This window comes from Mustela lutreola, chromosome 2 (assembly GCF_030435805.1).
Source record: "Mustela lutreola isolate mMusLut2 chromosome 2, mMusLut2.pri, whole genome shotgun sequence".
Taxonomy (NCBI): Eukaryota; Metazoa; Chordata; class Mammalia; order Carnivora; family Mustelidae; genus Mustela; species Mustela lutreola.
In genome coordinates this window covers 74,232,133-74,254,662 of record NC_081291.1, presented here as the reverse complement: position 1 = coordinate 74,254,662, position 22,530 = coordinate 74,232,133, and the positions used below count along the sequence as shown (strand labels likewise).

Sequence of the window (22,530 nt, the reverse complement as noted above, 5' to 3'; positions counted from 1 at the left end):
TGAGCAAGGAACCCAATGTGGGCCTTGATCTCAAGACCCTGGGATCATGACCTGAGCTGAAGGCAGATGCTTAATCGACTGGGTCACCCATGTGTCCAAGATGAGCAAACACTTTTAACAGAGAGTGCCATTAAAATTGTGTCAGCATTGAGGTGTCTGGGTGGCTCAGTTGGTTAGGCAGGCCCCATGCTCAGCAGAGTGTGTTTCTCTCCCTCTCTTGGCTATGTGTGCGCTCTCTCTCAATAAATAGAAAATCTTTTAAAAAATTGTGTGAGCATCTTTCAGGATTTGGGGAGTATGTATTTTCCATGCCAATGCAAGTGCTTCATGAGTCCTTGACAACTATTTCACATGGGAGGAATTTTATGTATTTAAAGTAAAAAGGTCTGAATTTATCGTTTATTGCAAATACTCAAAGTATGTATCTATTTAAACTTTTTGAGAAAGATTGTGCTCATTGCTCAATAAGTATTTATCAGTTATTTAATTAAAGACAATATCTAGTCTGTGACAAGGTAATTCTTTGAAGGAGAATCCCATGAGCTTCCCCAGCTGTATTCACCCAAGCAGCTTTGAGCCGTTTTGCTTCTTAGTTAATCTACGGGAGGCCTCTGCATACCAGGCACTGCACCTCACACTGGGGACAGGATTAAAAGTCCCACTTCTGCCCTCCAGGAGCTTGTCATCAGGTGAGGACTGGATGAACCACGGGTTACTGTATACAGTAGGTGCTCTGATGAAGTCAGACACAGGAAGGTGCCAGCGGTGCTGCCCACCAAGAAGGATATCCTTCCCCCCTACCCCCATCCCTGCCAGCTTCAGCAAACAGCATCTGGCCTGAATTTTTAAGAGTGAACATTAGTTTGCCAAGGCTGTACTTTGTAACATTTTATTATTGTCTATTATCTTGGACAGTGGCAGGGATGTGATAGGATGGCAAAAGGAGTTGTGTACCTGGATGCACACCTGTATTTTCTCATTTGTCCCCCCTACCTGGGGCCCGTGTTTGGTTCAGATAGGGTGTTGTAGGGCAGTTTGGCCTGTCAGCCCCCTAGGCAGACACATGGAAGGGGTGCTGTCTATTCCTGGGACACTGGTCCTGGCTGCTTCCCTCCATCTCTCTCCATTGCCAGGGCTCTCCTTCCTGAGTAGCACTGGCTCCAACCCAGCATGCCTGCCTTGAGGGCTCTACTGTGAGCCAGAAGGATGGAAATTTCCTGCTAGAAGCTTAAATAATGTGAAAGGGCAGGAGGGCTGAGCAAGCCAAGTGACACAGTTAATCTACCAGAAGGACATCCATAGCAGTCCGCCGTTGGTGTTGAGCAAGGACTGGATTTCTCAGGCTGAGCTCGGCATATGATTGGCAAATGGTGCTATTTGGTCCATAGCCTCCCTTCTGTGTCAGCTGGAATGTGTTGCTAATAAGAACTTGTATTTGCTGCTGCTAGAAGGCCCCTTCACTATTGGTCAGTCAAATTAAAAAATTTAAATTCTTTTCTCTCATGTCTTTGAATCAGAAAGATAATGACCCAAACCAAGGAAGAGACTTAATTCTACACCTCCAGGCTTTTAGGGTGAGAGCATCCTACACCTTTGGCTACAGATGGGGAAGAACATGCCTGAGGGTCTCCCTTTGCCTCCTCAGAGAATGCTAAGCCCCAAGCAGCCCTGACCATAGCGGCAGAGGAGCTGTTTGACTGTTTCATAACTGGCAGAGCAAATGCCCGGTGGTTGTTGCCCCAGCCCCAACATGATCACACCTGAAACATTCTTGCTTCAGATGCCCATATCTGGACCTTGCTCCCCAGGAAATCCCATATATCTATTTATAAGGTAAACGAGTGGAGATTGATTTTATTTTATTTCTTTTAAAGATTTATTTATTTATTTGACAGGCAGAGATCACAAGTAGTCAGAGAGGCAGGCGGAGAGAGGGAGAGGAGGAAGCAGGCTCCCCGCTGAGCAGAGAGCCTGATGCAGGGCTCGATCCCAGGACCCTGGGATCATGACCTGAGCTGAAGACAGAGGCCTAACCCACCGAGCCCCCAGGCGCCCCTGGAGATTGATTTTAAATTTGTGCTTCTTCAGCTTGTTCCCTTCCCTTTTCCTTACCCACAGGAGTCAGAATTTGGTCCAATAAATCATGAGAATATTTCCCAAATCATAATATGCTACTTCCCTGGGATTGAGAGCAGTGGAGCTACAATGCCCTTGCTTCTGTCATCCCCTGGTTCTTGTGTCCTCTCTCCCCTCAGGCCTTAGAATCCCCCTGGGGCTCTGGACAAATGGGATGGTGGGAGCAATGGCCCTCTACCTTGGGACTCCCTGGGCCTTCAGGCCCCAGGTTTAAGCCCTAGGAATGGGGATGAGTCTTGCCACTCAAGAAAAAGGAGCCTGGTTAGTAGTGGAGGACAGGAGGTGAGAAGGAGAGACTCCACTAGGAGCTTATGGCAGCCCCGGCCAAATACGACAACCACCTTATCTTTAGCAGAGGAGAGCTTCAAGAGGAGGCCCATGGAGAATCAAAGGGAATTCATTGCAGATGGGAGGTGGAGGCGGGAGAGAGGCGGCTGTCCCAGGTGATTCCAGGATTCATGGTTGCATGATAGACAGATGGTAGAGCTCTTCATTGAGACCAGAGGATGATGGTGAGGGGAAAGGACAGGATGAATTCAGTTTGGATCCCATTGGGTTGGAGCTGTGTGCGGTACAGTCTTGTGAAAAATCAGTAATATGAAAGAGTGTCCTCTTCTACTCTGATACATTGATTTCATCTGAATGCTCTGAAGAGTCTTCTGTGGCCTCCAGATGTCTAGGAATCTAACTTTATGGGAGAAGGTATAAAAAGGAAAGTGAGCGGACACCCACTCTGTTTCTGTTACCTTTGTACTTCGTCCAAGCACATGCGCAGTAGACTAGCATCCTGTCGTGCAACGTGCAAAACGTTTCCCCCTGAAATGTGATCTCACTGTGTGTTGAAATAGGACGTGCCCTGTGTTTATTTCCCAGAGATGATACATTTCACATTCACAATCCTTGCGTGTGCTTTTTTTTCTGCCTTCTCTCAGTTTCCAACCTCCCCAGGACGTTCTTGTCTTTTATTTTGCCCTCTTTGGAATTTTGACCCCACACCAAGGGCAAAATGACCATTGCTCATTGTTACTTTCGATTGCTAAAGGTGTTTCCTCCCTTGACGATCAAGAGCCCTGCCAAACTTTAGAGTCTGGCCATCTGACATCTTTGAATGCCATTTCTGTCCTCAGATATTAGAAGAAAGTATAATGCTTTGTTTACAGAGAAGCCTCTCTGGGAAGGCTGATCATTTTTCCTTGCCGTGCCCTTGGTAGTTCAGAGCTGTCCTCTTTAAGCACTGAAGCAATTAGTTTTGAGAAGGCTGATTCTTCAGGGTCCAGTGCTCCCCTGCCTTTCATTTGCTGAAGCTGTACATTTTAATGAAGTTGTTTCATCTATGTTGCCAAACATGAGGATTTTGCTGCTTCAATTCCAATTATCTCTACTGGCAAATGCTATGTTTTATTAGTACTCTCAAGTGCTCTGTTTATTAAATGTCCATATACTATGGCATTAGGCACACAGATTAGGTCAGCTGTGCTTATTGATGGGTTATGGATAAAGGAGTTACATATTTCATCATAATCTTAAAATGCAGTGGGATGTCCTTCCATGGCTTTGCACGTGGTCAGTGATGCCTTCTCTGATGACCTCTTCTGCCTTTCTTACCCAGTGGTCGAGGTTCATGCTGAGTGAGCAATGGGGCTATTGTATGTACTTCCAGTTTTTGGAGTAATATGCTTGTGCTTATTCTTTTCTTTCCTCTAGTTGCCTGGCACCTCCACTAGCTTCCTAGTTTCTGTGTCTTACAGCATGGTGATATCTACGGAGGGCACTTATGAAGCCAGGAAAGGCCAGCAGTGGTGGCACAGGCAGGACAGCACTACCATAGCAGCCCCAATTCAGTATTTCTCTGCTTCTTTCTCCCCCCACACCCCAATCTGGGCCCTTTAGATTCCTCCCACCTTACCCTGTGGGTCCTCAGGTTATATGGGTTACCCTAGGATGTGCTGATGGGCTGGAAGCTCTCACCCCCTCCCCCATCTCTCATCTCTTGTGCCCATCACTGTGGGTCACCAGGCAATGCTGCATGGTGATGAGGTACATGGCTTCCACCATCCCACAGACCCAGTCCTAGCTTCAGCTTTGAAGAGCTGCGTGACCCTTGGCAAGTTACACTTCACCTCGCTAACCTCATTGTCTGTATCTGTAGGAAGGGGAGACTGTAGCCACTTCAGTGTTTCCGTGAGGATCAGATGAGACAGTGATATAGGTTACATGCTTGGGGTATGGGCTGTGTCACACAGTGTCCTATCAGCAAACTGTTAGCACTGCCTCGTCTCCTCCCTTCCCCTCATAGGCCTGCGTGGCTGCTCTGCCACCACTGGGCTAAGATCAGCACAGAGGCCACTGGTGCCTGAGCCCCTGATCATGCCAAAGGCTCTGTTGCAGGTCATCGGCTGCTGCTTTCTCTCCTTACACTGCTTTACTTGTATGTGTTCCTTGCTTTTATTCGTAAGTCGTGGGGATTTAAAAAGGAAAGGAAAGGAAAAGGAAAGAAAAAAGACATAAGGTCTTTACCTAGCCTTCTTTTACAATCTTTTTTTTTTTTTAAAAAGATTTTATTTATTTATTTGCCAGAGAGAGTGAGCATAGGCAGACAGAGTGGCAGGCAGAGGCAGAGGGAGAAGGAGGCTCCCTGCTCAGCAGAGAGCCCGATATGGGACTCGATCCCAAAACGCTGGGATCATGACCTGAGCCGGAGGCAGCCGCTTAACCAACTGAGCCACCCAGGCGTCCCTTTTACAATCTTTTTAACTTGGAACTCAGTCATAGCTTTCTGGGAGGAGGGGCTGCCCTAGAGAGCATCTAATGGGGACCTAGTCTTTCATCAGGATCATCCCTCCCCTCTGGCTTGGACTGGGGTCTTTGAACCAAACTTGAGCTTCCCACTTGTCTTTACACCAGGCTTGCAGAGTCCCCGAGAACAACTCTGGTCCCACATATTTACCCCTTGTTTTCTCCCTTCCTATAATCCTCTGCTCTCACTTTAAGTAACCGTGGTGTTTTTCAATGCATCGTTTATCCCCTGTAGGCTAATAGGGTTGTGAACAGCAGGAACAAATCTTATTAAAGTTGCTAAGAGAAAGGAAATAACTCAATTTGATACAAGTTAATGGAAGTGTGTTTAACTCATTTTTATACCTTCTCAACTGTGATGTATTTCATTCTTTCTGGGGGAAATGATGACTTGGGCCATAGCAGTAGCTGTCAGTCTACCTGGAGAACCGCAGCATCATCTCAAGCAGGAGCAAGGACTCTGTTCCATGCTCTTCCTCCCCAACACTATGTAGGAGATATATGTATGTATGTATGTATGTATATACATATACATATATTTAAATGTATAGGTAAATTTAATTTTTGTGTGTAAATACATATTTATAATATATATGTGTTATATACAAAAATTTATTTTGTAATATATATTTGTAAATATATACATTTACAAGACAGATAAAGATTGTAGATATATCTGTAGATAAATATAGCTATAAGAGAGAAGAGTACGTAAAGAGAATTCTCTGCTATAGATTTTACAAACTCCTCACTTTATATTATACAGAGTTCATAGTTTATGAATGGCTTGAAATCCAACAAAAAAGAAACTAAAAAACAATTGTTTTTTATAATGGCTAGAAAAGAAAAGGAGTCATTTCTTCCAGTCCAGTTATAGGATTATTGGTCTCTTTTATTTCCTGCATCAAATATTTTATCCTGCAGACCCCTAGCAGCATGGTGGGCCGGGGCTTTAAATGATCAAGAGTGCACCTTGGCTTTCTGCCCCTCTGTAGACTGAGTTGTGGGGTTGGGAGAGGCCTTCATTTTGCAGGGACTCTGGAACCTCCAGGGCAGGAGTCTGAGAACCTGGTTGGTCAGGGGACAGTCCTGGGTTTGTAGTGTTCGGGGTAATGGGGATTTGGATAGTTGGCTTTTATATGAAAGGAAATGCCGATATCAGCAAGTGGTGCTCACCCCATGAGTACAAGGGAAAACGAAAGTATTGGCTTCACAGGGAGGCGAAAATATTACCAAGAGCATCATAGAAAAGGTACATTTAATCATAAGAAATGTATATAGTGAAGGAACAATAGATTTATCTCCAGCAAAACTGCCCTGTATTTGCTGACAGGCTGGTCTTTGAACAAGGAGCAGAATGTGTTATTTTATTGAATGGGACCAAAAAAGGAAAAAGAAAAAGAAAATGAAAAAGATGTATTATCTTCTCTTTTCCTATGTATCGTTAGTTACTTTATCATGAATAACATGTTGTGTCATCTTGTGCTTATTAATCACCCCTTCCTTCCAACCAGCTGTAGGAATAATTAGTTGAAATTGGTGGCAGACCATCGCTTCCATATTCATCTTCTTAAACTGGTGTCAGTGGAACATTCAAACATGAACATCTACTCTTAAGTGTGTGTGTTTCTAAAGAAGGGTAGAAATTCTTAGGCACGGGGTTTGCAATGCAAACCCTTTGTCTCAGATCAAGTGAAGAACTAGATGGTGAGACTTGGAACATCAGGTGGCTGGTATGGCTGCAAGGCACACATCTGGGGACAGAGCAGCTTCAGAAGCAGATGCAGGGCTGATGTTTCTGTAAGCTTTGAAAACCATGTGTCCATCCAGGGTTTCCTGGTCACCCTGTTGCATCTGTCACTCTGAGACGTGGTAGCTTTATTTTGTGACCTTAGTCACTTTCAGGTGTGTGGTCTCCTTAGCTCCATGTGGTTGATTTCTAGTCACTCTGACACCCCTGCCCCCAGCTAAAGCCCAGAGACTATGTGGTTGTCACACAGCTCATGGGTAAGGGAGTGCATGTTGCGGTGCTGGTACCCTGACGGGTTCATGCTGCCTCCCCTCTGACTTAACGCCCTGATGGGGAGTGCCATAACGCAGAAGGGTCTGCTTCATTAAAGCACAGAACGATAATTGTTTAACTTTATGCAAAGACTGAAGGGATGGAGGTCATTTGACCACTTGTCTCTATCATGATGTATGTGGAATTCTATATAGTTATGATGGAAATTGTGATCTATTGCAGGAACATCAGGAGAACATTCTAGGTAACACTATGCAAAGTGTGATTGCATTGCTCAACAATCTGGTTGCCTGCAAAGATTCAAATATGAAGCTACTTTATGAACAAGGTAAATGCTCCTTAGAATCTGTTTTGAGTCTTGATTTCTGCCTCTTTGTTATTTTCCTCATCATGTATAGCAGGGAGTCAAGAAGTGCTATTCAAAGGTGATGAATCAAAATATATATTTAAGAATCTATGAATAATAATGTTATCAGTGAAAATAGGAAATGTGGTTGGGTTGTGTTAGTTTCTCTAAGTTCATTTATTTTCCTTTAGGGCTCAAAATTTCCTTCCTCCTATAGGCAGTGTTACAGATGATAAACCAAGAAATATTACTGTGAGCATGGTAATTAGACTTACTGCTGTCAGTCAGAATAAAAACATTTAGTTCAAGACATCTTAGAAAATAAGATCAGATGAGTTGAGGGTGGCTTTGTTACTTCTTGTGCATATCTATAACATTAAGATTAAAAATGTTTTTTTAAGACTTTATTTTTTTAGGCTAGTTTTAGGTTTAAAATTACATTGCGAGGTAGGTACCGAAATTTCTCATATAACCCCTGCCCCATTTATATCTTCCCCTTCCAATTGTCTTTTTATTGTCTCTCTAGTATAATTTTCCAGAATGGCACTGTTGGAATCCTAGAGTATGTAGCTTTTTAGGATTGGTGACTTTTACCTAGTGATATGCATTTCTGGTTCCTCATGTCTTTCCATGACTTGTTAACTCATTTCTTTTCAGCACTGAGTAATACTCCATTTGTCTGTATATACCACAGTTGTTTTTTTTTAAATTTTTTTTTTTCTAAATCCATTCCCCAGCTGAAGGATATCGTGGTTTTTTCAAGGCTTCATAACTAGGGTGTAGTCATCTAAATTAAGTCTAGATATCATGAGACCCCTTGGATACATTTTTGGTAGGTGTAGCTCCTTGAATTTTGGTCCTTTCAAACTTGAAGACTTGTGAACTAAGGACACAAGTTATCTGCTCTGCCACATCTCTAGACTCCGATGAGGATATATAGAAAGAAATGCCCTCATAGAAACTCTCATTTAAAAGGAAAAACTAGGGACACCTGGGTGGCTTAGTGGGTTAAAGCCTCTGCCTTCAGCTCAGGTCATGATCCTAGGATCCTGGGATTGAGCCCTGCATTGGGCTCTCTGCTTAGCAGGGAGTCTGCTTCCTCCTCTCTCTCTCTCTCTCTCTCTCTCTCTCTCTCTCTCTGCCTACTTGTGATCTATGTCAAATAAATAAATAAAAATCTTAAAAAAAAATAAAAGGAAAAACTAAAAGGACATAGCAATCACTGATGCATGACAATGTTGAAATCTTGGCAAACGTTATTTCCTGATTTCCCTTTGTTCCACAGGGGAAGAAAAATATCTCTTGCTTTCAGAGTAGTTCTCCCTGCAACTGCTACTCCATGGCTCTTACCTCTAACTTCTGGATCATTGTTCTTGTTCCATAAAGATGGCTCATAATTGTAGCTGAATAAGGTTCTAAGCCTGATTCCTGTCCATAGATGTTTGGGGCTCTACAACCTCTTTTCATTCTCAAAGCATTTATCCCCGCTCTTTTTAGTCCAAATCTGTGGTGCTTCTTACAGTATAAATCTATTGAAATCTTTGTTAGTTTCCTATAATTTTTTCCAGTTTTATTGAGAAATAACTGACATAACAACACTGTGTAAGTTTAAGGCATAGAGCATGCTGGTTTGATTTGCATATACTGTGAAATGATTACCACTATAAGTTAAGCTAACATCCATCTTCTCCTATAGGTAGAATGAAAAGAAAAAAAAGATGGGCAAATTTTTTCCTTACAGTGAGAACTCTTAGCATTTACTCAACAGTTTTCCTCTATGTTGTACAGCAGTGTTAGCTGTAGTCATCATGTTGTATGTTTTTCTACAGCTGGGGGCTTGTGCCTTTTTACACCTTATTCCTATTCCTCCTCTCCCAACCCTCCACCTATATATGTATGTATGTATGATGTATGTAACCACATACATGCATACACAAACATACATGCACACTCCATAACTTCTTTATCCATTTATTGTTCAATAGATACTGAGGTTTTTTTCATGTCTGGCTATTATAAATAATGCTACTATTAACATGCAGTTTCAGACATCTTTTTGAGTGTTTTAGTCCTATGGATATATTCTCAGAATTGCTGGATCATAGGATAGGTCTATTTTTTTTTTCCTTTTTGAGGAGCCTCCATCTTGTTTTCCATAGTGGGTGCACCAATTTACTTTCTCGCCAGCAGTGCTCAAGGGTGCTTTTTCTCATCCATGCCAGCATTTGTTAGCCCTTGTCTTTTTGATGGTGTCCATCCTAATAGCCATAAGATGGTATCTCACTGTGGTTTTAATTTGCATTTTTCTAGTAACCAGTGATGTTGAGCATCTTTTCACTTACCTGTTCACCTTTTGGAGAAATGCATATTTAGGTTCTTTACCCGTTTTTTAATTGGGTTACTTTTTTTTTTTTGCTATTGAGTTGTAGGATTTCTTTATATATTCTGGATATTAGCCTCTTATCAGATATATGATTTGCAAATATTTTTTCTCATTTAATAGTTTGTCTTTTCACTTTCCTGATGGTTTTTTATGTTGCACAAAAGTTTTTTCGGAGTGTTTCTTCTACTTCTGTAAAATTGTCATTGGTATCTTAATAGGGATTGCATTAAATATATTGATGGCTTTTGGTATTTTTCATATTTTAACACTATTAATTCTTCCAATCCATGAACATTAGATACCTTTCCATTTCTTCCTTTCTTCTTCAGATTCTTTCATTAACATCTTGTATTTTTTGGAGTAGAGATCTTTCATTTCTTTACTGAAATTTATTCCTAAGCATTTTGTTGCTTTTGATGCTATTGGAATTGGGATTGATTTCTTTCTTTTTCAGAAAATTCATTGTTATCATATAGAAATGCTACTGAATTTTTGTTAATCTTTTATCCTGCAATTTTATTGATTTACTGATGACACCTAACAGTTTTTTGGTTGGGTCTTTAGAGATTCTTTATATAAAATAGTGTCATCTACGAATAGAGGCAGTTTTACTTCTTTGTTTGCCATTCCTTTCACATGCCTTTGTAGTGACTCTTATTTCTTTTTCTTCCCTGATTGTTCTAGTGAGGCCTTTTAGTACTATGTTGGTGGGAATGGGCAACCTTATCTTTTTCACTATTGAGGATGATGTTAAACTGTAAGCTTGTCATATATGCCTTTTTCTTTTGATGCCTAATTTGTTAGATTTTATCATGAATGGATGTTGAATTTTGTCAAATGCTTTTTCTGTGTCTATTAAGGTGATCATATGTTCTTTTTTTCCATTCTGTTAATGTGATATATCACATTGATTTTGTATATGTTGAACCATCCTTGAATCCCACTTGATCATGGTGAATGATCCTTTTTAATGTGCTGCTGACTTTGGTTTGTTAGTATTTTGTTGATAATTTTTGCATCTGTATTCATCAAGGATATTGGCCTTTAGTTTTCTTTCTTAGTAGTGTCCTGTTGTGGTTTTGATAACAGGATAAATTCTGGCTTTATAAAATGAATTCAGCAATGTTTCCTGCTACTTTGATTTTTTGGAAGCGCTTGAGAAGAGTTGGTATTCTTTCAATGTTTGATAAAATTCACGAGTGAAGCCATCTGGTCGTGGGCTTCACTTCATTGGGAGGTTTTTGCTTACTGATTCATTAACCTTACTAGTAATCAGTCTTCAGATTTTCTATTTCTTCCTGATTTAGTCTCGGTAAATTGTAGACTTCTAAGAATTTTTCTATTGCTTTTAAGTTTTCTAGTTCATTGGTGTATTGTTGGTTCATAGTAGCCTCTTAATGATACATTGAATTTCTGTAGAATCCATTGCAATACTTCCTTTTTCATTTACAATTTTGTTGATTCAAGTCCTTTCTCTGTCTCTCTCTTCTTCCCTCCCACCCTCCCTCTTTCTTTTAGTTAATCTAACTAAGCGTTTGTCAATTTTGTTTATCTTTTCAAAATAACCAACTATTAGTTTGGTTAACCTTTTCTACTGTTTTTCTGTTTTCTATTTCATTTATGTATACTCTAATCTTTCTTATTTTCTTTGGGATCAGTTCTTTTTTTTTTTTATTGAGGTATAGTTAGTTTCTAGTGTGTAACATAGTGATTTGACAAGTTTGTACATTATGCTGTGCTCATCACAAGTGTAGCTCCCATCTGTCACTGTACGATGCCAATTACATTATTAGTTGGTTTATCTTTTTCTGTCTTCTAAGGTGTAGATTTAGGTTGTTTTTTTGGGGGGGTCTTTCTCACTTTTTTTTTTTTTTAAAGATTTTATGTATTAATTTGATAGAGAGAGACAAGTAGGCAGAGGGGCAGACAGAGAGAGAGAGAGAGAAGGAAGCAGACTCCCTGCTGAGCAGTGAGCCCAATGTGGGGCTTGATCCCAGCACCCTGGGATTATAACCTGAGCCGAAGGCAGAGGCTTTAACCCACTGAGCCACCCAGGTGCCCTCTTTCTTGCTTCTTAATGTAAGTGTTAGTACTGCGGACTTCCCTCTTAGAACTACTTTTTCTGTATCCCATAAATTCTGATATATTTCTATTTCCATCTGTCTCAAACTTTGTTTTAAATTTCACCTGTAATTCTTCTTAGAGCCATTGGTTGTTCAGGAGAGTGTTGAATTTCCATGTATTTGTGAATTTTCGTTTTCCTATTGTTACTGATTTTTAGTTTCATGCCACTGTGACCAGAGAAGGTACTTGATATTATTTCAGTCCTTTTAAATTTTCTAAGACTGATTTTGTGGCCTAATGCATGGTCTGTCTTAGAATGTGGTCAGTGTGCATTCAAGGAGACTGTGTATCCTGCTGTTGTCGGTTAGAATGTTCTGTGTATGTCTCTTAGCTCTATTTGGTCTCTAGTGTTGTTCAAATCTGTTTCCTTATAGATTGTCTGTCTGGATGGTTTATCCATTGTTGACAGTAGGGTATTAAAGTAACTATTATTGTATTGCTGTTATTTATCCTTTTACATCTGTTTTTGCTTTATATATTTAGAAGCTCCTATATTTGCCAAATAAATTTTTTAAATTTTTTATTTAAATTCAATTTAATTAGCATATACTCTACTATTAATTTCAGGGGTTGAATTTAGTGATTGATCAGTTGCAGAGAATGCACAGTGCTCATAACATCAAATGCCCTCCTTAATGCCCATTACCCAATTACCCCCTCCCCCTATCCTCCTCCCCTCCAGCCCTCAGTTTGTTTTCTAGTGTTAAGCATATCTTATTTATAATTGTCATATCTTCTTGTATTGACCTCTTCCTCGTTATATAATGATCTTCTTTGTCTCTTTTGATAATTTTTCATTGAAATTCATTTTGTCTGATATAAGTACAGCTGATCCTGCTTTTTTTTAGTTACCACTTAATGAAAATGTCCTTTTTTATCCCTCACTCTCAGTGAAGTCTCTTGTAGCCAACATATTGTTGGGTTTTTTAAAATCCACTCTGTGTCCTTTAATTAGATAATTTAATCTGTTTCAAGTAATTATTGATAGGTAGGGACTAACCTTTGCCACTCTCTTGATTGTTTCTGGTTATCTTACAGATTCATTATTCTTTGTTTCTTATCCTGCCTTTTTTTAGTTTTCATGTCTTTTGCCATCTCTTTGCTTTGAATTCTTTATTATGTTATTTGTGTAATTATTATGGGTTCTTTCCTTGTGATTACCATAAAGCTTACATAAGATATTTCAAACTTGTAACACCCTATTTTAAGCTGATAACAACTTCAGTAGAATTTTTAAACTTGGCACTTTTACTTCTCTAAGGTTATTGCTGTTACAATTTATGTGTTTTTTTATGTTGTATAATTAATAACAGACTATTGTAGTTATTATTTTTAATACATTATTTTTTTAAACTTGTGAACTAGAGTTGTAAGTGAATTATTCACCACTATTAACATATTGCAGAATCTAACTATGATTATATACTTAAACCATTACCAGTGAGATTTACACTGTCTTTTTATATTTTTATGATGATATTTTACTTTTACTATTTACTTTTTACTTCCACTCAAAGAATTTCCTTTAGCATTTATTGGAAGGCATTTCTGATGGTAGTTAACTCTTTTTGCTCGTTTAGGAAAATCCTTATTCATTCTTCATTTCTGGAAGACAGCTTCATGAGGTATAGAATTCTTGGTTGACAGTTATTCTCTTTCAGTATTTTATATATGCCATCCCATTCACTCCTTGCCTGCAAGTTTCTGTTTAGAAATTTGTCAGTAGTCTTGTAGGAGTTTCCCTTGTATTTAACTTCCTTCTTTTATCTTGCTGTTTTTAAAATTCTTCCTTTGTTTTTAACTTTTGTTACAGAGTGCACCTCTGTAACTCTACTCAGGTTCACCCTATTTGGGGTCCTTTGGGCCTCAGACATAGAGATGTCCATTTCTCTCCCCAGCTTCTGGAAGTTTTCAGGCGTTGTTGCTTTCAATATACTTTCTGTTCTCTCTCTTCTCATTCTGGAATCTCCATAGTGTGAATATTGTTTACTTTCATAGTGCCCCCATAATTCATATAGGGTATTTCATTCTTTTGTTGCTTTTTCCTTTTGCTTTTATGACTGGGTATTACCATGTCCTATACTCCAGATCGCTGGTTCTTTCTTCTGTATTACTAGAAACTCTATTGAGTTCATCAGTTTAGTTATTGTATTTTTCAATCTAGGATTTCTGTTTGTTTGTTTTTTTGATGGTTTCTATTTCCTTGTTGAACTTCTTGTTTTGTTTATGCATTGTTTTCCTAATTCATTTACATTACATCAAATGCCCTCCTTAATGCCCATTACCCAATTATAGGGTAATGTGTTTTCTTATAGTTCACTAAGCTTCCTTAAAAGGCTTATTATGAATTCTTTGTCTGACAGTTCAGAGATCTCCATTTTGGGGGGCCAGTTATTGGAGCTTTATTAGTTTCCTTTGGTGTTGTCATCTTTACTTGACTTTTCATGATCCTGATTCTTTAGGCTGATATCCATACATTTGAGTAATCAATATCCTCAAGTTTACAACTTTGCTTTGGCAGAGATTAATCTTCACCAGTTAGCCCAGTTTGGGTTTCTGGGTGTGTCTGCTGGTAATGACCTTGAGCAGGTGGGATGGGCTATTTTGGTCTATTTTGTGATAAGGCAGCTAATTGTCTTTTGAGGACAGAGATGGATGTGCCACAGGCACAGAACAGTTGGATAGGACTGTTGGCTCCATTCCCTACTTGAGTGAGGCTGTGGGATGGGCTCCATGGTTGGTTGGATTCTCTGACTAGGCTTACTAGATGGTCAAGACTGGGGACTAGACTGGGGCTATAAATTAGCCCTGCCTCTGGCCAGGGCAGCAGGATGGCACTCAGCACCTGTATAGCTCATTTGGGAATGTGAATTAGGTCACGCTGTGTCCTGAATTCCCCAGTCATGTGAGGGCACCAGTTTTGCTCTACAGATGGGGGAAACCATTGACTGTGCTCTCTGCTAGTGGACCACTCTACGTTTATTATTGAATGGGCTCTAAAATTTCCTGCATGCTCTTGTTAGGTTCCCTGGTTATAGAAGGCTATATTCAGGATTTAGCAGGGCTTTGAATTAGATTTCCTATCTGGAGACAGTAGGAGAAGCAGCTCTAAAGCTGGTAAAGCTCATTGTTGTCTTAAGTCAAGCCAACTTACATCCCAAGTTCTCTGACTGAACAAGGCCATTGGCTTTCCTCTGCAAACTTTTCTCCCTGCTTGCCTATCTCTTGGCTCAAGTGCTATCAGATTTCACAGCTTCTAGGATTTGTCACAGCCCATCTGGTCAGATGGGGCCAAATGACACTCCCATAGTGAGTGAGGCTATGTTGCTGCTTGCATGAATATGACATGGAGGGTCTGTGCAAGGCTACTCTCAGTTCCAAACTCCAGTTGGGAAGGGTCAGGAATGACCCTCAGTCTTGGCTGTGAACGAATCCCCCTGCTCGTTTCTAGTACAGGATGCTCCATACCCAGTTCTGGCTTTTCTCTGTGGGTGATCAGCTCTGTCTGCTCACCTGCCTGTGGTGCCACTGGTCCACACTGCTTCCAGCTGCACTAGCCCTACTGGTCAGATTGCGCTCAAAATCACTTTTCATAGCAGGTGAGGCTGTGACTCAGCAGAACCATTCATTGAGATTACTACTTGGTCACCTCAGGAACAAGCTCAGTCTGCCAAGATACCCATGTTGGATGTCGCCAGCCCCTCCCCGCTAGTCAAGCTTCCATTGGCGGAGCTCTACAGATTCCCTTGGCAATCCCTGTGGTACAAGATCAGACCAAGGGCTCCTGCATAGCAACCCACAATCTTGGGGGGCTGCTGGTTTTCCCTGCAGGTTCTTTTTTTCCCAGTGTTGAATTAAAGGCTCAGAGAGACCTTTCCCTGGGGTGCTACACTGGCTTGGGGGAGGGGCAATGTGGCCAATATGGAGCTGCTTCTCTTACTCTTCAGATATGGTCTGTCTCAGTCTCTTTGAAACAGGGTGTGCTTCAGTCTCATCTCCGTGTTCTAGGATTCTCTCAGTGGTGTCTTGTTCCTGAACAGTTATCACTTGTTGTGAGGGGAGCAGAGTCAGGAATAATCTGTATCACCATCTTAGTGACATCACTCAATTTCCTGTAAGTCTTACTGGTATTTGTTACATTAAACCAATAGCCCACCCATGAATCCCTTCAAAGCATTCTAACTTGGTCTGAGGATTAGGATACTGTGAAACAGTGCCCATAGGGCTCTTAGTTGCCCCATTGGCTGGTAGGGAGAGGGGGTGAGGAGTCAGATGGCTGAAATTGAGATTAGAGAGGTTGCAGCTACTGGCTTGTGAAAGCATGGAATTCCAGGGCTGAGGCAGGATGAAGGACAAAATGCTAAAGGGCAGGAACTTAGGGAAGTATGAAATCAGGCATGGAAGGATTGTTTATGAGGTGATCTCAATGGCTACAGAGATTTTGTGCTCAATGAACGGTTTGAGCCGGAGCAGCTGAAGAAGCTCAGGCAGATTTACCACCAAGCTAATGAAGCTTAAGTGTCAAGGGCCTTCTTCTACAGAGGGGCAATTTTACGCTCGTTTTTTTTTTCTTCTTCTTAAAGTCTGTCTCTACCCCCAACCAGAGAAGCTTCAGTTCTCATGGCCCCATTCCAGGTTTTGTGGGGTGAACTGGAAATCACAAAAGTAATTATGGCTAGAACAGTGTTAGTTAATGGTAATAATGTTAGTAACATTAGTTACTAACATTTGTGCTTTAATATAGTGCTCAGGGTGTAAGCAGGAGTAATTTAGTGGTCTGAGTGATGGCAATTGGGAGAGACGAAGCAGGTGGTAGAGACTGTTGATCTGATATGTTGTGAGCCATAGACTGCTGGCTGGGTGCTTGCTCTTGCAAATATAGTTTTGTTGGAACATAGACATGTCTATTCATTTACATGCATTTTTTGTAGTTTGGTTGTATAATGGTGCTGTCCACAGTTGAGATTCAACATGCATGGCCCATAAGCCTGAAATATTTGTCCTATGGCCCTTAAAGAAAAACGTTTGCCAGGTCTAGAAAGGTCTAGAAGCAGCAGTATGGAATAGATGACTTCACTCAGATACATTTAGAGAGAGGTGGACAGATTGGGAGTTTTGCTGATGGTCTGTTGCAGATGTCACAGTGGAAGGGGTTCAGGGGTTGAGAATGGGTAGGGTGTTTCCTTGAAAGATGATTTGCAAAACTGTCTGTGTTTGGAGTGCTGGAGATGGTGGATGAATGACTGGGGATCATAAACTGCTTGTGGCACCAGAAGTAGAGATAGTGGGCATGATGACTCTACATGGTCTTTGGCTGAAGGGGTTAGTCAGCAAGGATGGCAGGATGAGGAAGGGTAGTGAATTCCAGGAGTTCAGACTTTGGGAACTGTTGCTGGCACCTGCTAGCAGAGGATAGAAAGGAGGGGAAGGGAAGAGGCTTCTGTGGCCTTCAGAATGGTCTGCTTCCCATTTCTGGAGATGAGCATCAGGTCTGATTTTCCAACATGCTCTGCTGCTTTCCAAACTCTTTGGCTACTAAATGTGTGTGTTGATTTTTCTGGGGTTGGGTTAAGACCTAATGCATGTTTGCAAACCTAGAGCATATTAAGAGTCATTGGAGTGTGGCGATGTGAAGAGTCATTGACAACCTGCCACTGCACGGCTTTGAATGTGTGTGGTTGGTTGGAATGAAATCTTCTTGTTAATCTTTATTTCGGATTGGTTCTGACTTGATTACTGGTTTATATATTTATTACAATTCCTACAGAGTTAAATTCCCTCTTCTGAACATAGAGCTGTTTCCAACATCGATACTTTAAAAATCACCTCCACGTAAGTGAATGATAAGGTAGATGAGGAAATGATTATTCTTGCTTTCCGGGTGCCTCATAAAGGCATTGTGTTGGGCCAGTGGCTAAGCTGAGTTTCATCTGCAGATTGTGCACCAGCAACAGGGAGAGACCCCGGGAGGGTCTGCTCCAGCCACACTCTCTTGTACCAGTGCTCTGATGGTACACAGTGTGCACAACAACACAGACAGCAATGATTCTGAATTAAAAAATGAGAAGAGTCCTCCTCCAAATGGGAAGAACTTTTTAGAAAAAAATGAGACCAACTAATTTTATTTCCATATTCCTTTTTATGTCCATATAAAGGTAATAGGTGAGAAACTCATCAGAAGTCTCAGGGAGCACTTGCATGGAGTGTAGGATGGGGTTCTGAGTGATAAAGCATGTGACATAATGCGGTTGGCAGCATTTTTTTCCTTCTTAGTGGTATATAAAATAGCGCTGTTTCTGCCAATTAGTGACATCTTAGACTCCATGAAGTGCATCGCAGTACGGTGTCCGCCACCCGGTAGGCCTGCCACAAAGCATGCTAACTCTGTTAAGTACAGTCACTGCCATATCACCAGCATGCAATGACACTATGTCATTCAGATTTTTTGTTTCAACATTTTCATTTTTAAATGAACCATTTAGGGAGAGAATTATAAAACAAAGGAAGACTTTTTATTTACATTTGAAAAATATCAGAGTTATTAACATTTTAGAACTGGCTGCTGGCTTGTCCCTGTGCAGTGACCTTTCAATAATGGATATTAATTCCAGCTCCGTTTTACCAGCAGAGCTGTCAGAAAGATGTATTTACTTGACACACTACAGCAGCCAAAAAACTGTAGCACCTTGAAAGATGCATCTAAAGAAATTATGTTTGTCTCCTTTGGTTTATGGTGTGTCAGAAATCAAAATACTCATTTCTTACTAGGTTTATGAAACCCCTGGAATTGGTGTTTAGTTAAGAAACCAGAAAATCACTGAGAGTTGTTTGCGCTTTGGAAGTGTACTTGATAGCTGTCTTAGATTCTTTCACTTTTGTGAATAAGATTCAAAGTAATGCTGTACAGTAGAGGTTGGCAAACATTTCCTGCAAAGGACCAAATAGCAAATACTGTAGGCTTGTAGGCTTTATGGTCTTTGTCATTACTACTCAGTACTGTTAATAGAGCAGCCATTGAGAATCCATAAATGTCCATGACCTGTTTCAATAAAATTTTATTTCCAAAAGTAGGTGGCCAGTCTACTGGCCATGGTTTGCCAGCCTCTATTATACAGTAACTAAACCAGACTTTCTCAAAACTACTCTTAAATCTTTACAAATCAACGTATTTATTACATTTATTTGTTAAGTTATCAAGAAATAACAGCAAAAAAAGAAATAACAGAAAATTGCATATAATTTAATAAGTTAAGTAGGAGCCTGCTGCCATTGTAATAGTATGAAGGTATATGAAGAGAAGCAGAAATTCGCCCTGAGAGGCTAATCTAAGAATGATAATTAATAAATTTGATTATATCAATTAGCCTTTGCTAGATAAAATAAACCACACCAAAGCTAAGTTACTTAAAATAAGTCATTTATTTTCTCCCCATTCTGTGGGTTGGAAACATGGGCTTGGGCTCCCCACCTTGTATGCCTGGATCCTCAGTGGGGGCCACTCACCTTCAAGGGGGACTCCCTCGGGCTTCCTGACATGGCAGCCACATTCAGGAAGAGCCTGCATGGAAGCGGCCAAGCCCTTCAGAAGTCTCATGCCCCTTCTATCCCATGCTCTTGGTTGAGGGGGATCACTAAGCCAGGGTGGTTCATGAGGTGAGAAAAGAGGTTCCAACTCTTGATAGCCGGAGCTTCAGATAATACATGGCCATCGTTAATCTACTTCAGTTACCTAGACATTTAGAACCAGAACTTGACATGCTCCACAACTGGGCATTAGGGGTCGGCAGACCATTCTATGAAAGAGCCAGGTAATATGTATTTTAGGCATTGTGGCCACAGCCTCTGTGGCGGCTGCTCGTTTCCAGGCTCAGAGCCCTGAAAAAATGTAGACAATACATAACGCAATGAGCATAACTGTTTCAATAAAAATTTATTTACAAAAACAGGGAATTTGACCCTCCCCCCCCACCACCCCAATCTAGTGCATTCAGTCTTCTAACAGATCTGTGTGTGCCAGGCATTGTTGTAGTACAAGGAATACAGCAATGTACAAAACTGATAAATTTCTCTGCCTTCTTGTAACTTATGTTCTGGTACAGAAAATAAGAATTAATGAAGAAGAGGTTTATGTTAGAAAACGTTAGATGTTACGTGGTGATAAGTACTTTGGGTAGGCAAGGAAGGTTTCACTTTGAAGGTGATTGTTAAGTAAAAACTTGAAAGAAGTGAAGAAACGAATCCCGCAGGTAACTGGGGTAGGTGGGCAGTTGAACAAGCAAGTGCAGAACGAAGCAGGTGTGTGCTGCCAGGTGGGAGGAATAGTGGTGAGGTGAAGAACAGTAGGAAAAGTCAGCAGAACTGGTTGGTATGTTCAGGGTGCATGGGGCCATTATTTTTGTCAAAAGCTATTGAAAGCTTTAAAATCATCTAGAAACTTGTGGCTAGACTGATGTTAAGGGTGTTTTTTAAAGATCATTTACTTATTTATTTGAGAGAGAGTGAGTGAGCAGAAAGGGCAGAAGGAGAGGGAGAAGCAGGCTCCCGCTGAGCAGGGAGCCTAATGTGGGGCTCGATCTCAGGGCCTGGGATCCTGAGCCAAAGGCAGTTGCTTAACCGACTGAGCCACCCAGGTGCCCCTTCAGTTCAGTTTTAATGGAGGACTAGGTGATTGGTTGGTTGCCTGCCTACCTACCTACCTCCCTTGGCTAACGTGTAAAGATCCGACCAGTAGTTTTAGGTGAAGTGAATGATAATGCAGGTTGGAAAAATGGACTCAGCTCCCACCTGGGGCTGGCATCTTTTATTGGCTGTCACCTTGAGAGATTACTATGTGTATGGCTCTGGCATTGGAAAGCCCTTTTTTGCACAAAACAGCACACTTCACCTTTGACAAATTCTAATTGTTAGGAAGGGTTTATTTTTATTGAGCTGAAACTGACTTCTCTACCCTACTTGATCCTGGTTCCCCCCTTTGGAGCTACTTAGACAACATTTTTTTATTTCAGTTCCCTGCAGGGGGAAGAAAGTACCTTGCAGTATTATGTGTCCAAGTAGAGTTTAGATTACAGTGATATCACAATTTGCGTTTTACAATATCTTACTGTTTAAGATGCCAGAAATATGTTATTGATTTTTTTTTAGCTGTTAAGAGACCTATTTCGTTCTTTCCTACCCTGTGTAGCTATTTATAGTACCCCTTGCTAACGTATCTCTCAAAATGCATGGTGTTCCTTGATTTTGACATTCGTTTTACTTCATCCATTATTGAGAATTTATTCAGTTATACCAATTTATTTTAGATGGTGTTTTTGTTTTTCAAGTTGTACTGGCTGTTGTGGATTACATACCACCCCATAAATCAGTAAATTAAAACAAAAATCCCATTATTTTGACTCTCGTGTCTGGAGGTTGGCTGGGGCTCACTCTAGGCTAAGTGTGAAAACTTAACATGAACAGATTGCCTAAGTAGGATGAACTCTAATGGACCCTGATGAAGTTGGGTCTTCTACAGTTCTGTTTATTTCTGGATGCAGTCCAGCTGCAAGATCCCTCAATGCTTTCGTGGCCATGGTCAATGCTGCAAAAATAAGCACGTTAGTCTTTCAGGACACAAAAATCTCAGTGTGACTCCCTGACTGCTGAGGACCTAATTTGCTCAGTGGCCCAAGCATTTCACCTCAGTTTTCTGAACTCCATCTTTCTAAATGCCCTGTTGTACCTGACAGCAGTTTCTGAGCGATAGATGATTTGAGAGGAAAGACTGATTTTAAGGATTGATGTGTTCAAGTTTCTTAAGACAGTTCTAAAAAATATTTTACTCTTCTTCATTTGGTGAAATTTTAGTTGTTTAAAGTGTAGTTTTAAAATTTGATATCAAATTCATATACCACAAAATTCAACATTTTAAAGTTACTAATTTGGTGATTTTACCACAGTCACAATGTGTACAACCATATCCACTATCTAATTCCAGAACATTGTCATGACTTCCAGAAATCCCCAAAATCAAAAACCAAAACAAACCCTCTGTTCTACTCCCAGTCATTCAGTCATTTCCATTTACTTCCCTGGTGTTTTCCGGGTGTCTGGAGGGCCTCCTGGGTGGCTCAGTCAGTTGAGTGTCTGCCTCTTGATTTCAGGACAGGTCACGATCTCAGGGTCCTAGGACTGAGACTCACGTCAGTTTGCACTCAGTGCAGACTGATTGTCCCTCTCCTCTTCTCCCCACTCACTCCCTCTCTCTCGCTCTCTCAAATAAATAAACTTTTAAAAAGAACTAAGTATCTGGAAAATCCTTAATCGGGCTTTATCTATATAAGATAGTATTTTCTTTTAGTGGAATTCTGAGGTATGTCACAAGGTTCTCTTTCAGCCTGTGTTGAGACAAAGTATATCTTTTCTTGTCTTCCTACTCATACTAACCAACACTTGACTATACTTAATCAATGGAAAAATCAATATTCTCTCCTTCCCCCCATTTCCTTGGTTTTCTACTTAAACAGTGGCTATAATAATATTTATCTAGGTACTCTGCAGGTGAATGAATTGTTAGAGACTTTTGAAACCCCTCAGGAAATATGCTGTAGTTAACAAAACACTCCCTAACAAGAAAGCTATAAAATGAATTCTTTATATGTAAATATCCATATCTATAAATTTTTAGTGATAAATTTGAGCATATAATTAGACCTAGGTTCTAACAGAAAACTATAAAAAATACCT

At 40.6% G+C, this 22,530-nt stretch overlaps 1 protein-coding gene across 2 annotated transcripts in view; it reads left to right on the top strand.

Annotated features, from left to right (window-relative positions):
- ULK4 (unc-51 like kinase 4) overlaps positions 1-22,530 on the top strand; it is a 651,105-nt gene that overhangs the window by 361,442 nt on the left and 267,133 nt on the right. For both annotated transcript variants that reach the window (XM_059162312.1, XM_059162311.1), the window contains exon 32: positions 7,178-7,283. In XM_059162312.1, coding sequence (XP_059018295.1) covers positions 7,178-7,283 — 106 coding nt within the window. The remainder of the gene's footprint in view (positions 1-7,177; positions 7,284-22,530) is intronic.